A 17,305-nucleotide genomic window follows, 5' to 3' on the forward strand; every position below is an offset into this window, starting at 1 on the left:
TGTTTGTGCTACCCGCCTCACTTCCGGGCTTCACTGATTCGCTAGCCCTCCACAAATCAAATTGCTCCAACTGAAAGACTGCCCGACGAACATGTTCAATCGGCTCAAAAGAAGCCCGACGACATCTACGACGCCCGATTTCACGGCACACACCAAACGGATTCGTGTCAGAGTCAGTGTGGGAGCCTTTTTTCAAACTGGATGAAACACGGCGCAGACAGTGCAATGCTTTATGCAGCATAAAGTTAAAACACTCATCCAAGACTGTTGGTAAATCACCTTAGAAACACAAAAGCCTTGCGCGAGCGAAGCAGCGATTCACCCGGTGAAACTCTGTGACAGTTGGTAACGGTGTCATTCACAGTGACACCTCGCCGGTGAGGGCCACCGCGCAAAAAAAAATTTTGTTTGACAGCTAAAATGATAACCGGAGATATCCTGTCCGTTAGCGCTGTTGGGGGGGAAAAGGCTCCTACGATCTGATTGCATTTCTCGAGCCTGAATACACAGAGCCATGTCGGCAAACTGACAGTGCGACTAAATATATGTCCAATAAGCCGCATCTTTAGTTTCAGTCTACCGACGAAAAAGTTAGAATCACCTCCTAAGCATTGACATTGTTTAAAGCCTCTCATTGTTATGATCAGGGCTTTGATGCAAATTCTGAAGTCTGAACATTACGGTGGGAGCTGTGGTGCAGTTTTTTTTAGAGCAACTCAACCTGCACTGCAAAAAATGAAAAAAGGCAATAAGTCGATCTTTTTGTAGATTCATCCTCATATATAAGTCAAGGTAAAAATCAGTGAGTGGTTCACAAATTAATTCCTAGTAAAATGTTAATTTTACTCTTAGATTTGAAGGTTTTACTGTTTATTTATTTATTTATTTAGGGTTGCTTTTTAGTTGTAGGCTATGTTTGAGGAGAACATTTGGGAGTTCATGTATACAATGTTGAAATAATTGACTAAATAATAAACAAAACTGCAAAAGCCTCTTTCGGTATTCGGTTTCGGCCTTTCGGCCAACTGTTTCATTTTATTCGGTTTCAACCAAGAATTTTTATTTCGGTGCATATCCATTAGATGATAACTGTTTGGACCATTGATTTCCAACCTATGGTCTACTTCCCTTAAAGGAATAGTTTCACACTTTAGGAAATCCGTCCATTGACTTTCTTGCTGCGAGTCAAATTAGAAGATTGATGTTCTCATATCTGACAGCAAATATGAAACTGTAGCCAGGAAACTATAAGCTTAGCCTAGCATAAAGACTTCAAACATATGCAAAATTAACTAAATACTTGACAATGGGGGATATGTGCATATTTACTTTCTTGTTGTGAGTTATATGAAATAATTGGTACCAAAATAATGTATATCCGTTCAAATTAGGTCACAACCAGAAGCCTGTAAGCTTACCTTTTGGAAATTTGTCTACTGACTTTCTCAGATTCGAAAACTGACTTGCCAGGAGACTGTAAGCTTAGCCTAGCGTGAAGCCTCAAACATTGGGTTATAACGAGCATGGCTCTGTCCAAAGTGAACAAAATCCTAGACGATGGAGGAACTATGCGTATTCACCCTCATCTTCATATCCAGTCTTTATGCTAAGCTAAGCTAGAAAGCTTCATATTTACAAGAAAAGACAGGGTTCGACATAACGTATAGCCCGATGGCCCGGGGCCAGTAAAATCATATGCAGGGCAAGTTGATTGGCCAGTCACTGTCCCGCCCGGGCCAGTGACTGGCCAATCACAGTTCAGTATCTTTTTGTAGACTACATCATGGTTCATTGAAATGCGCGTTGAGAGTCGGAATGAAAGCAGTGTTTATTTAAGACTCAATATAATAAACCTAATATAAAATATATTTTTTAATGAAAGGCCAGTGGACACCGATGCGTGGGTGTTTTGACAGTCGGGGCAACAAGCGGGTGCACTCTCGCTCCGTTGGCAGAGCTGCCTACTGTCCGCCTGCGAGTCGACAAATCAATCGACTTGCTTTGCCCCCTTTCTTTCTTCCCACAGCAGAGGTTGAGGTGCAGAAAATGATAACTGCGCTTTTCCTTTATCTGCCGCCGTAATGTTACAGTATTTTCATCCAAGCCCCAATGGTAATACAAATGAGAGGCGTTATTTAAACGCTGTGAATGCGTCTCCGGTGATTGTGTCGGTTGTAGACAGAAACGAACGGAGGGACTCCGCTCACTGTACAGTTCCTATAGTCGCGCAGTTTGGCGCTGTGTTTTCAGGCTAAAGACATTCAATCAGATCGCGGAAGTCTTTCCCATTGAAATCGCTAACGGGGAGAATATCCCCGGTTATTATTTTAGCCACAAACCACAGTTCATCTGCGCGGCGGCTCACTCGCTGGCGAGATCACACGGTGAAACGCTGCTGTGATCGGACGAAGGCATTGTGTGTTTCTAAGGTGATTTAACGTCATAGTCTTAGACGAGCGTTTAACTTATGCTGCATATTTTGCACTGCATTGTTTTTTATCAATAGTTTGAAAAAATGGTCCCACACCGGACTCTTATGTGAAGCTGACACTTCATGGAGAAGTGACACTCCTGCAGCGCGCTCACGACCAGACGTGAACTCACATACACGGTGAAATCTCCCATAAAAAAACGGCATAACCCACTGATTTTCGGATTTCTATTCTATTTTTAAAGTCAACTTGAGCGCAAGTGGAAAACCGGTCATTCGGTCGACACATTCACATCCCTAATGCATATAGAGAAAGTAATAAAAACAGCCTACCACACCACAAAGAATGATCAGACCTTCATCTCTTATTTTTTTTTTATGTTTGATCATGACTTCTGCAAGTGAACTATTCATTAAACTGCCCAAATTCAAGAATAAAAACAACCATCAAACTACTGGACTTTAAAATACTGGCCGACTCTTTCAACATACTTTTAGTTGTAGGCTTCTAATTCAATATGTTTGCCTGGTTTTATATTATGTGTATGAGCAATATCAACATTTCATATAATTAACTAAAAGAAAAATAACCAAATCTAAAGGGAATATCTATACTGTCTGTTACAGAATAGATATTCCCTTTAGATCTGGTTATCTTTCTTTATTTTTCTAATACAGGTATTATAATTATTGACACTAAATTATGAAGAAAAAAAAAGTGTGTGCAGGGCCAGTGAAAATATACAAGGGGCCAGTAAAACTCGGATCCACTGGCCCGACGGGCCAGTAGGAAAAAAAAGTTATGTTGAACCCTGAAAGAGGTTTGAAACTTGAGACCTAAAAGTGTTTAACTTTCCACTATAGGGTTTTTTTTTTTTAAATTTCCCTCAGTCTGTTTAGTTATCTTCTGACCCCACATTTCTTCAGACCACTTTGCAGGTGTGTCTTGGTTATTATTGTCATCGTGTCTACATCCGTAAATTGCAGTAGTGAGCTTTGACATTATAGTTCCACGGTTGCCACCGTATTGGTGACTCTCGGTGAGACAGCTGCCGTTCAGACATGAGCTGTCAAACCTCGGATAGAAGGATAAGAAGGGTACAGTTAATGCCATTGCATGCTTATCATGTTTTATTACTCGCTAACCTCACAGACTTCCTGGGAAGCCACCGCAGGATCCCACTCAACAGACTCAGATTTGTATTATCTTCAACTTAGATAAAACAGAATTGTGAAGAGACACTCTCAGGAAAATTATCTCTCCGTTTGGCTACTGAAAACCCTGAAAAATGTATAGCATACTCACACACATTGGATGATCTCGTCTCTTGGGTTCACAGTAGATCAGGAAAACATTTGTATATGATTTTTAAACGGTGCAAACATGCCTTTTAGTTTATGATGCAATAGGGAGGTTGTGAAAATCAGTGCTTGCATAATCCAATATTCAGAGTTGGCTGAGAGCAAAACTGGGTTACAACTCATACGCTTTATCGAATAACTCTGAGCGTATTGTGGACTTGAATCTCCTTGCAGACTCATGCAAAGATATGTAGTGAGCGCAGTCACTCGTCTGGCACCCGGGACAACATGATCATTGCAACATCCGCGGCCGATCTCCCTCTTTCCCCTCCAAGTGCTGACTGTGTGGGATTTGAGCCTACCTCACCACACAGATAATCTCCTCTGCGGCCTCCACACACTCGAGTGTCCAGCTCATTATATAACTGCACATGCACATTACTTTTTAAAACCGTTATCAACGTTGTTGCTTCACAATATTCACTGTTTTACTAGCTAATATTTTGTTCTCATAATTCACTAGATTTAAGTACATTTAAGATAAGAACATAAAAAAAAAATTCTACAGTCTGTTGTGCCTGATATTCTTGTAGCCGAGTATGAGTCATTCCTGTTAAAAATCTCTTTTCCACCACTTGGACCCAAACTGAAATATCTCAACATCTATTGGCTGGACTGCATGAACTTTGGTACAAGACATTCTGGTCCCCCTTCAGGGTGATTTGCAACAACTTTCCACGAAGCATCGTCATCAGGCCAAACTTTGAATCTGTCCTCTCTACTTTGGTTTATGACAAAATCCCTGCTAAACTAAAGCCTTACCAATGTCTAGCGTCTATAATTTGTGTACACTTAAACCTGCTAAAATTAAGATAAAACCGCATGTTAGCATTGTCAAGAGAACGTATTTTGTTTTTGTTGTCATGTAATAGTAGTAATTAGTGGGTTTTCCTCTGGTCAGACACAACATTGTAACCAATGACCAAAATTTAATTCCAACATGTCTTGTAACATGTAGTAATAATAAGCCTGAAAAAAATCATCCATTTGAAAATCGTAAGATCTTTAACTTCACATGCATTAACCTTCAAGTCGCGTTGACTAAAAGCACCTCGGTCAATATTGAGGCATCATGTGGTAAAGCCAAAATGTGGGGATGAATGTCAACCTGAGGTTTTGTTCTTGGCTGTTCAAACAAGGCTTTATCCTTTTCAGGCAGCATTTGCCCTCAAAGGTAGGACCAGAGTCATGTTTATTCTGGTGAAGGTGGCAGGTTGGCCGATACGGGCTCTGATTACAGCATCACGAGGCGTTGATAAACGAGGGAGAGAGGGGATGTCTGGGGCCTGCAGTTCTTTATAGAAGTGTTAATGGTCAGAGCTCCAGTGGTGTTGGAAGCGCAGTGACACTTGTTGCCATCAAAAAAAAAACGCTTATTGCGATTATTAAGCTTGGGTCGCCATGAGTGAGGTAAGTCCCTGAATCTCCTTACTAAAGAAAATAATTCTGTTAGTCCGAGTTTTCTTCGTTGTCTGGTCGATCTTGTTTTTTCTCAGCTCCCCCTTGGCTTGTTTTTGCACATGGTTTCGTTTGTGGAAAATTCTCTCACCTCTTTGAGAATCCCTCACACATCTCTCCCACCTCTAGGGATTCACTGTGAAACCATGATATGAATGAGAGCTCTGTAAAAATAAACCCGTGGATAATGTAGCAGCACACATCTGGATGGGAAACGTGCACGCAAAGGTTCTTGAATCGGTCCGCTAATTAAATATCGAAGCTCTGGGAAATTGACTTGGACGTGTGGTGATGTCTGATTACAAGGAATGTTAAAGATTTTCGTTAAAGAGGACCTATGATGCTTTTTGACTTTTATGACCTATAAACGTTGTTATGATGATTCATAGTCATGCTTAACCATACTAAATTATCAAATAATGACTTACATGCATTTCGACGTATTCCCTGCTGACCGTCTGGGGTGTCTGTGCAGAGCACTAAACACTATTCTAGCCAGTCGAGAAGTCACGTCTTCAAAGCGGTCTACCCTTTCATAATTGGTGACGTCGCATAAAAATTGGTGATGTGACCACGCGGATGTTTCCATGTATGGTAATGCTGTCACTTCCCTGTTCGCGTCTGCCTCGCGCCCTTATAGGTCCATGCTCGCGCTTCCCGCCACTGAAAGTGTTTCGGAAGGAAGGTAACCAATCACAACGGAGTGGGGTTTGCAGGAGGGGGGGGGGAGGGTAGCGGAGATGGCCGATGCACAGGCGGAGGGAGCGGAGATTGCCGAAGCACACACACTCAAGTGTTGACAGGATGTGCTGGATCGCCAAAATAAGAGAAAGAGCTTCCCGAAAATCTACATAGTTTTTTGTGATGTGATTCGTGTCAGGTTGCTCTATAGCAGTGTAAAACAAGAAATTAAGACCAGAAAAGTAGTATAATAGGTCCTCTTTAAGATTTTTGACATGTGTAAGTGAGACTGATTTGGGTTTACACATTGTCATGTTTTAGGTCCCAATGAAATCTACTACGTGCCAGTGTTAGCGTTGCTTTAAATGACTGAATTGTCTTTGGCAGTTCGTTCTGCGGGTTACAGAGGTTCACATATAGTTTGTTCACTTGTTATTTTTTTTTTAGACTCTAGTGGATATGTCAGGAAAACAAGCTATATGAGGAATTGAACCTTGGGTCAATATTGAATGTGTGCCCAACAGGCTAACCTGTCTCTCCTCTTTACTCTCAAGTCTCCGTTTGCCCGCAGTTCAGCGCAGGGTTTTTCTGCTTCTGTCACACGTGTGTGGCATGTTAAAACAAGTCGGAGTAAAAGTCGGCACGGTCATGTGGGTCATGGGAGTGGGTTTTTCTCACTTTCATTGGACATGCCTTAATACATGAACATCCCTCGAGAGCAATGAACTCGGGATGAACTCTTGAGTTGCTTTTCACATTTACTCATCTTGATGTGTTAACAAGGAATAAATGGAACCTTTGTACAGGACAAAGTAGTGGCAAAGATTGTTTATATTACTTGTATAACTAGCTTCCACTTTTCCTGTATGGGATGTGTTGCACAAAATAATTGATTTAATATTATATTATGTCAGAACTTTTTAAGTTCTTGATACAGTGTGTCTTATTGTTGAAAAGCATATAATGGAAAGGTAGAAACATCACTATGTAATAAAAAAAATTGCATTCACAATAGGTATGGGTACAGTATTTCTTTAGTATTAACAGCAATATTTAAAGTATCAAAAGTAAAAGTACTCATTAAATGGGTGATGAGTTGGATTAGTGGAGAAGCAAAGAAAAGACTTCTGTTGGACAAATTTAATTTCTCGGGCTGTTCTGTAATATTTGTTTCATTCGATCTCTTCTGGCCACAGACGGTTGTTGTTTAGAGGAAATATTTCACTTATAGTGATGCCAAGCGAGGACCCCAACCTGACATTGTTGTTTTTAATTACAGGGGTCACAAGCTCAAAAGGAGCGTGGGACTCTTTAACTGATGTTAATTTTTTAATTTTATTAACTTATTGAGTTTTGCTTTAACTCTTAATCTGAAAAAGTAACTAGTAAATTGAGCTGTGAGATCACTGTAGTGGAGTAAAAATATTTTTTTCCCTCTGAAATACAAGTGTAAAATACCATGAAATGGAAGGATCACATACAATTGAACAATTTTGAGGGACACGAACTTAAGTGCAGTGCTTGAGAAAATATACTGGCACTTTCTACCACTGTCATTTTGAATATAGTAGACTGCGTTCTTGTAGTCGTTCAGCAGTCTGCTGTGCATAAACTTAAAAACACAAACTAAACAGCAGCAGTAGGTGTGAGAAAAGTAACGGTATATCCTCACCAGAGAAAACCTAGTGTATATGTTTGGTTAATATATGGCTGGTGTGTCCTGAGAACCGATTTGTGGGAGCATTACATGTTTTGTGGCCCCTGAGTTTTGCCACAGGCAGGGTTTTGCGCCGCAGGATTCTGAGGCATCTGCGCAGTAGTCATGGCAACATTTACTCTGCCGTGAGGTAGCTACAGCAAGATCACTGATTCACTTGCTTTGTGGCTCCAGTTAATCCTTATCACAACATCCCACCGGCAGAGCAGGGCGCAGCAGGGCCCCGGCATCCTGCTGCTAGAAAACAGATCTCTTATCACCCACATGATCCCTGTCACACCATAGCAGTGTGTGGACAAAGAGTAACTGATCAATGCGCATGGCTATTGTTTCCAATTTATGGCTCATTATCAGTAAAGGCACATGAGAATGCCTGGTATGGTCATATGATGTCCTGACTGTGGTGCATTAGCAGAACCAGAACTCCCTCTAGTGTTGGTTTAAGTGAAAGTCCCAAATCCATATTACAGACTAATTCTAAGCAGGTATGACTACGCAGGATGGTCACACTTGGTTTGATTGCAAGTAAGATAAGACAAAAGACGTTCAACAAAAATGACATAGTACGAATTATATTATATTTTTATAAGAATTATACATTTTGTAAATGCATCGGATCATTTTACAAAGTTGTATTGTAATTAACTGCATTTATTCACATCATTAATTATTTACTTGTGCTTTATTTATTGATCCATTACTATAGAACACTTTGGATATCCCAGACTTTGACCCGATTGTTTCTTTCTTTAATGTATTTGTTCCTTTGTGTTGCAGCCAGAGACGTCTGCTAAATCGTCACTCCACGGGACCCCTCGCGCTGAGGAGGAGGATGATGGGGACCTGAACAAATCCCTGGGCGTGCAGCGCTTCCAGCAGATCCTCAGCCCGGCTGCTGCTGTACCCGATGATCAGCACCACACCTACCATGAGGAGGACATCGAATGTAAGCGCTCGGTGGTCTCGGGCACTTTGGCCCTTTTACATATAAAGATGCACTATGCAGTTTCAGAGGAGGGGGGTTTTGCTTAAATTGGTTTACAAAACATATTTACTCTACCATTTAATTTTTAGTATTGAATAATTATTTCATTATCAATCATACGTGAATATTTTCGAGGAACCTGGAACCAAACGTAAGACTTGAATATGTTTGTAAACCAAACTGTGGGCCCTGCTGTTGCAAACAACAACAGTAAAACAGTAACTTCTCAGGAAGCTTTCTAACTTCAAACAGTGTTCAAGGGATCCCATTTTCTTGTGTGGAAAGTTCATGGTTCGACATAACGTATAGCCCGATGGCCCGGGGCCAGTAAAATCATATGCGGGCGGGCCAGTGACTGGCCAATCACAGTTCAGTATCTTTTTGTAGACTAAGGCCTATATCATGGATCATTGAAATGCGCGTTGAGAGTCGGAATGAAAGCAGTGTTTATTTAAGACTCAATATAATAAACCTAATATAAAATATATTTTTTAATGAAAGGCCAGTGGACAACCGATGCGTAGGCGTTTTGACAGGCGGAGCAACAAGCGGGTGCACTCTCGCTCCGTTGGCAGAGCTGCCTACCGTCCGCCTGTGAGTCGACAAATCAATCGACTTGCTTTGCCCCCTTTCTTTCTTCCCACAGCAGAGGTTGAGGTGCAGAAAATGATAACTGCGCTTTTCCTTTATCTGCCGCCGTAATGTTACAGTATTTGCATCCAAGCCCCAATGGTAACACAAATGAGAGGCGTTATTTAAACGCTGTGAATGCGTCTCCGGTGATTGTGTCGGTTGTAGACAGAAACGAACGGAGGGACTCCGCTCACTCTACAGTTCCTATAGTCGCGCAGTTTGGCACTGTGTTTTCAGGCTCGAGACCATGCTCGAGACATTCAATCAGATCGCGGAAGTCTAACGGGGAGAATATCCCCGGTTATTATTTTAGCCACAAACCACAGTTCATCTGCGCGCCGGCTCACTCGCTGGCGAGATCACACGGTGAAACGCTGCTGTGATCGAACGAAGGCATTGTGTGTTTCTAAGGTGATTTAAAGTCATAGTCTTAGACGAGCGTTTAACTTATGCTGCATATTTTGCACTGCATTGTTTTTTATCAATACTTTGAAAAAATGGTCCCACACCGGACTCTTATGTGAAGCTGACACTTCATGGAGAAGTGACACTCCTGCAGCGCGCCCACGACCAGATGAATGAAATCTCCCATTAAAAAAACGGCATAACCCCCTGATTTTCAGATTTCTATTCTATTTTTAAAGTCAATTTGAGCGCAAGTGGAAAACCGGTCATTCGGTCGACACATTCACATCCCTAATGCACATAGAGAAAGTAATAAAAACAGCCTACCACACCACAAAGAATGATCAGACCTTCATCTCTTATTTTTTTTATGTTTGAACATGACTTCTGCAGGTGAACTATTCATTAAACTGCCCAAATTCAAGAATAAAAACAACCATCAAACTACTGGACTTTAAAATACTGGCCCACTCTTTCAACATGCTTTCAGTTGTAGGCTTCTAATTCAATATGTTTGCCTGGTTTTATATTATGTGTATGAGCAATATCAACATTTCATGTAATTAACTAAAAGAAAAATAACCAAATCTAAAGGGAATATCTATACTGTTACAGTATAGATATTCCCTTTAGATCTGGTTATTTTTCTTTATTTTTCTAATACAGGTATTATAATTATTGACACTAAATTATGAAGAAAAAAAAAGTGTGTGCAGGGCCAGTGAAAATATACAAGGGGCCAGTAAAACTCGGATCCACTGGCCCAGCGGGCCAGTAGGAAAAAAAAGTTATGTTGAACCCTGAAGTTAGTTTATTGGGTTATGAGAATACACCTGAGAAAACGGTCACATCTCTGACACACCCAAAGTTACATAGTGCACCTTTTTAATACAAACAAAGTTCATTTTTATGTCTTTCTGCTGTACCTTCCCCCATCCAGACCACCGTCACAGCTCCCACCATATCCACCGGCCGCTGTCCAAACTGCCCGCAGAGGGACGCAGGAAGAAGAGCAGTAAGAAGAGGAGGAAGGACAAGGATCACAAGAGCAGCCATGTTCCCAACAGCGGCGCCATAGAGGAGGGAGAGGACGAGGAGGAGGAGGATGAAGAGGGGACAGAGGCTACTGCTCTGTCTGAGTCAGAGAGGGTCAAAGATGTGGAGGTAAGCATTGGACTTCATACTAATGTTTTAAGGGAATTTGAGGGAGTGGGACATTTTAATTGAGGGTTTTTAGTCTTTTGAAACTGTACTTGGGAGTAGAAATATTCAAACAATGATGCATCAGACACTATTCTTTTCAGGATTATATAATATTTTATACGTTAACGTCTTCATATTGCCTATTATCGATATGTCCGTCAATGTTTTCATTTTGCTTAAGTCGGACCAACAGTCCCACACCGAAAAATATTGTAAAATAAAACCAAAAAAAAGCTGCAAGTCCTCATATTTAAGTTGATGAAATGCCAAACAATTGGTTTGCAAATCATTGAATTGTCTTATTTCAGCTAAAAAACAAAGGCACAATTTTAGATGTGCTATGACAAACATATACTGTGTGTATATAGTGAAGGAGACTAAGTATCTTAAGGTTGCACAATAAATATGCCCTTTACAAAGTTGAGTAGATAAAATAAACTCCCTTTGATGCATTGATCTGGCTAAGTTTTATGTAAACTGTCCAGTGAAAATGAGGATACCTGTAAATACAGGTGTAAAAGGGCAGGGGGGATCACACTGACTGCTAATGATACCTGACACCCAACCTGCTCACTCACTGTAGTAGTGTTAGCATATTTTCCACTATGAATTTTTCAGTATACCCTCAATCATTCATCACTAGGTTTCATATTTGGTTGTTATTAATTCACAAAACAAAGCCCAAATTTAACCCAATCATAATGTAACTAAATATGGTACAATGCTGCAGAATCCGACAATATTATTTGAGATGTTGAGTTGTTTGGTTTTATCTGTTTATTTTGACCTTACGATTATGTTTCTTGGTCTTAGTCTGACTTTATGTCTAGACTAGCATCCTTGTTGATCCCAGTTAAATTGATCAATTCCAAACTTTTTGATCCCCTTTTAAAGAAAGCATTAATTTTCTCACATTTATCGTTTACTGTGTCCATCTATTGTGTGGAGCCCTCATTGGACAGATAGTTTTTTATTTTATTTTATGTCCTTTATATCATAATCCCAAATTTGTTCTAATATTCGTTCATTGAAGCGCTTTAATTCTCTACCTTAGACTAATATGCTAACAGTGATGTAATACTTTTGTTTCTCCTCTGTTTTAATCTGATATCGGAAGTTATTGGTTTGAATTTTGGGTTCCTTGACTGTTTTTTTTTTCCAGTAAGCCGTTCTCTCACACTTTGCCTTCCCCCCACAGTTCTTTGTTTCGGATGAAGACCAGGTGTCCAAACAGAGCACAGAGAGCCCTCACACAGCCCGCGAGCTGGATATCGTCCCACACTCTGGGGAGGGAGCAGACACTGAAGATGCATCTTCCTCAGAGTGAGTCAAAGAAAGAGAGAGAGAAAGAGAGAGAGAGAGAGAGAGAGAGAGAGATGGGAGCGTGAGAGCCTTAGGTTTATAACCATGCTTTACCTGCTGTGATGATAGCGTTATACAATGCTTTTGCTGCCATGTTGCTGAGATGTTCTCACCGACACTCTGATTGGTGGAGGCCGCTCATGCCCATGTTTGATTGGCCGCTGAGGAACACACTGTACGTTACCATGTCTCAGGCATCCAGTTGGCCTGCTGGGCACGATCTGATGGACTCGGAACAAACCGAGAACCAGAGACCCATATATCACCTGTCGCTATAGACGACACAACACACCTCAGCAGCAGCCCCTCAGGCTCCCCCTATGACATTTTACTTTTCCACTTCATGAGGGTCTGGGATAAAGCTGCGTACACACCTTTTGCTTGTTTTCAGTCGATCGGAGAGCTACCGAATAATAACAGCGCATTTGCTTTAGAAAGCACCTTGATAAAAGGGGATATAATAGTTAGTTCAGTTTTTCAGTCTTTAAAACAGGCTTTTAAATACCGGTGAGTGCATAGTTTCTATTTGATTTTTGTAATGGCTGAGCATCTTTTCTTAACATAGCTATATCATGTATATACTTTTTTGATTTATTTTTTTGCATAAAGTTTAGTGCGAGAGCATTTTGAATTGTGAAATTAAAATTATGCAGAATAAGGACTAATACGAGAACATTTCTATCTAACTATCGCAGTAGAGATGGTTGTGGTGGTTAGTAATTGTTGAATGTTTCCAGCTTTGTTTGACCGACTAAAGTAAAAATGCCATTCCTCTGTCACTTTTCTCCGTGAGCTACAACTCACAAGTCTCGTTTGTCTTGCTTTTAGTAAGCCGGACTCATCCGACTTGTCCAGCTCCGCTCCACAGTCGGCTGTGCCTGAACACATCTCAGTGGCCCGCGTGTCCTCTGCCAGCCGCGGCTACGACCTGCAGGAGCGCCGACGCACGGGCAACATGACGGGGGCTGAGGAGGCCAAGTACCAGCGCATACCTACTGATGAGACGGAGGCTCAGACACTGGCCTCCGCTGACCTGGACGGCATCAAGAGTAAGTGTAGAAATGATCATTTATTTATGTTGTTACAGGCTTTGGTACACCAGGACATATTGTGTGCCTTTTTTTAAAAGGGTTTTAAAATAGTTTTTATGGCATCTTGACTTGAGTGCATGCTTTCCCTCACCATAAGTGCATTTGATAGAAAAAATTATCTCTGGTAACATAAACTCTAAAGCTGAACTGTACAGACATGGTTAACAAACAGCTGAGGAACATAGTTCTATAATGAGCAGCTGAGCCAGATATGTCCCTTTTTTAGGAGTTGGTGTGGCCCAAACTTTCAGCTAAAAGAGTAAATTTTGCACTTTTGCGTATTCCTCAGCTGGACACAAACCTGACTCAAAATGATTGCTTTTTTTTCTTTCTTTTTTTTTTTTTTGGTATTTTTGCTTTACTAGACAGATTTGTAGAGATAGAGGTGAAATTGGTCAGAGAGGTGAAGACACGCAGAGAACCAACCAGGGCTGGACTCGAAACTGGGTCTGCTGCAGGGCCTGGGCCCGAGGGGGGCGATCCATGGGCACCCCATGAATGCTTATTTTGATCTGTGTTAATGTGTAAATAGGTTTGCTAACATGCTTCCATATCAGGTTTATACAATGGCAATATTTCTTGTGTTTACAGCTTGTTCCGACCGGAATTATGAGAATAAATAAATTTTTATAATTGAATTACCTCCTGAATTGATTGATTAGACAGCAAAACTCATAAAGTCTTAGATTTATCGATGCTCGGATTCTTCCAGAAACATCAGTGTGAGAGGAGGGAGGGGGCCCACTTCTCGTACTTTCTACATTGAAGTCTCTGGCTCCCCGCCGGCCCCGTGACGCTCTCGGCCCCTCAGCCCAGCGTGGGCTTGTGTTCAGGGCCGGGGAGATTTACGTCAGGGAGGCGACCCCTCAGCAGAGAGCAGCAGCTCATCACAGAGTGTGGCAGACAGGCCTGCGTTATTAAATTAGCTGTTCCCGCTGTCAGCTGAGGCTCCTGGACTCGGGCCAGAGCCAAAATGGTGGCTAATTGTGAAACCCGGACCTCAGTTCACAACCTTAAATCATTAGGGGAATAAGCGAAGGAAGAGTTAAGTGCAATAGAAGGAAGAATACAGAGGCTATGGATGGAGGTAGAGGAGTAGAGATTTGGTCGTTATGAGACTAAGTGACACCCACCAGGTTCATCACCTGTAATTCCACCGTAAATCATCCTGGGAAAGTGTCTCTGTCCTCTGGCTGCCGCTCAACAATAGGAATTATCAAATCAGCGTTCCTCGCCTTTTGTCCGACCCGGGCGAGTTAACACGTCTGCCCACTGATGCATTGTGATAGCTTCAGCCCCCGCGGGGGTCACGCGCCGGTCAAGAAGTGGCAAGTTTTTCCAAAATGTCAAAACTTGCACAAGTCGGCGCTGCAGCTTGGGCAGCGAATGCGGCACGTAGTCGAGCGGCAACCATACGCCCACCACAAAATCCTCCTCTTCCTTTAAGTGCTACATGCAAGTCAGGCCTCATTTTACTACAGGGTCTTCCCCAAACTGCACTTGGTTATGGACTCTCTTAGTAAGAGTTATAAATGGTGCAAGTAAAGCTAGAATGGCCAGAATAGCAGCTGGAAATCTCATCATTTTGGACAAACAATACTTTTTTTGAACTTGTAGTCAATTTTTTTTAGATACATTTGTTGATATGAGTTGAAACATCGATGAAGAGTGTTAAAAGCTTCACTGTTTGTTTAATAGGACACACAAGCTCTGAAAAAGGTAAGACAATCGGTATTCTTAAAGGTCCTCCCACTTACTTATTTACCTACCCGTCGTTTTCTTTTTATAAGATAATTTTTTGATGATACTGTGGTTTTGGTAAGAGTAGTTCAGATGGTTGTGTTGGTTTTAACCTGACACAGAGATTTTGCTGAGCTTTTTTACAAATGTTTGTTCTATTTTAATGAATCAGCAGAGTTCTATTGCTGGCCGCTCCATTGACTTTTGAACTCAATTCCTACTTGCATTGACTGGTCGTATCTGTGCCATCCGGCTTCTCTCTCCACATCCCTTTCACTGGCTGCAGTGCTGCCAGCCTGAGTAACTCTAGTCCCCGCCGAGGGACTCCAGAAACAAAAGCAAAGTGGCTTGGCCTTCTCTGACTTGGTGGGCTGAGATTTTAACTTGGAGTGCAAGGTCAACATCTACATGCTGAGGGCTGCAGAAGTTATATAACAATCTTCATTAGACTTTATTCTTCAACACAGCTTACCCTTCTTCTCCACCAGGTCACCGTTTTGAAGATGTTCCGGGCGTGCGCAGACACCTGGTCAGAAAGAGCACCAAGGGACAAGTGGTGCACACCGGCAAGGACCACAAAGAGCCGAGCACTCGCACCCGTAAGCAGGACCGAACCCCACACGAGGTGAGACACTACGCGAGTCGCTGATGATGATTTTAGGACTGGGATAGAATTAGTTCTGAAAATATGCAGGTTAAAGAAATTATAAAAGAATCAAATGATGAAGTGTTGTTAAAAACCAGGGTATTTTAACATTATTTAGTTCAGTCTTTGGATAAATTGGGAATTCAGAAGTTCACAGGTCCTCCTTTTGAACAATGACGAAAATCTGTCTTCAATATAATCTATGCAAAAAAGGGCTGCAACTCAAATATGTTCAAGTTACAGTAATGAAAACATGTCAATTATTTTCAATTGAATGATCTATGGATCAGCTACTTAACCTTTTTTTCCTACACTTTTCTTTTGCCTAAATTTGTACTGAACTTATTTGTCAAATGCTGCATTGATGTAAATGAAAAACTTGATATTTATTTGGTCTGAAAAATGACTGTCCTTTTTTAAAGTCAGTTGCAATTCAAGGAAGATTCTAGTCCTATGTTTTAATCTTTATTTTCCACTTCCGACTTAGCTTAATTGCCCCCTCAATAAACCTTAATTGTAGCAAATCCTGGGAAAAGCGTTTTCCCTGCTTTCCCTCACTGAAAATGTAGCGCTGCCTTGTCTGGTTTTTTGGATGGCGCAGCGAGGAAAGGAGACAATTAAAAATGAATGAATGAGTTCTTTCCTTTCACACACGGGAAGGAAAAAAGGGTGGGGGGAGAGGAGACCAGGTAACCAGACTCCGGGAGCTCCAGAAAGAGGGTTATGTTTTATTCACACACACATTCACACACTCCCTCACACACAGCTCTGAGCCTCGGCCCGAAGCCCTTTCCTAGCTGCCCGAGTGTCAACAACAGGTCCCTGTCAGGTGTGTGTGATGAGTTACCTGTGTGGGTGTGTGTGTAAAAGTGAGGGCCCTTGTATCGTAGTTTGAGTCCTCTCCTGCACCGTCTCGCTCCTCCAGTCGTTACCGGTGGTGGTGTACCGCTCGGCCTCGCGGCAAGAAGGCATCCTGCTGCCCATGGACCCCGGTCAAATGGCCCGGTACCAGAAGGTGAGGCTGGGTGGTGACTGGCCACAGTCAGGTTTGACCCCAGTGTGAGCGTGGTGTCACGGGCATGCAGCAGGTGTAGTCTGGCACGGGACCATAATTTAGGAAAGCCCAGCCCTGGTTTTTTTTTATGTCTTCTTTTCACAGGGGTTTTGTGACTGACCAGCATGGTGTTCAATTAATAGCCTTTTAAATGGTATTTGATCCTGAGAGATAAGGGTATCTCCTCCCGACTTGTCATTTGCTCTGTTAATGGAACATCTAGGGCCGGTTTCACAGACGAGGCTTAAGCCTAGTCCAAGACTAAAATGCCTGTTTGAGCTGGATTAATTCAAAACTACTTGCACAGACTCAGTTTAAAATAGTCCTAGATTAAAGCTATTCTGGATTAAACAAAACCAATTGCAAGACTGTCGACTAGAGCTACTCTAGGTCTAAATTTGATCTTAAATTAATCCTCCAAAGAGGCAGGTTTAACTTCAGTTTAGTTGTGTTTGTGAGAGAGCATGGACTATTTGGAATATCTAAATGAAGACCAACTCCCACTGCAGAGGCCAGCCAGAAGAGTACTTGTGGATA

General features: G+C 41.8%; 1 protein-coding gene across 1 annotated transcript in view; it reads left to right on the forward strand.

Annotated features, from left to right (window-relative positions):
- Nucleotides 1-17,305, forward strand: part of slc4a2b (solute carrier family 4 member 2b) — a 40,312-nt gene that overhangs the window by 10,611 nt on the left and 12,396 nt on the right. Inside the window, 5 exon segments of the mRNA XM_080050229.1 lie at nucleotides 8,427-8,595; nucleotides 10,613-10,836; nucleotides 12,074-12,198; nucleotides 13,066-13,286; nucleotides 15,557-15,693. Of these exon segments, the coding sequence (XP_079906355.1) occupies nucleotides 8,427-8,595; nucleotides 10,613-10,836; nucleotides 12,074-12,198; nucleotides 13,066-13,286; nucleotides 15,557-15,693 (876 nt within the window).

The sequence above is a fragment of the Ammodytes marinus genome (assembly GCF_949987685.1).
Source record: "Ammodytes marinus genome assembly, chromosome: 21".
NCBI classification, from domain to species: Eukaryota; Metazoa; Chordata; class Actinopteri; order Uranoscopiformes; family Ammodytidae; genus Ammodytes; species Ammodytes marinus.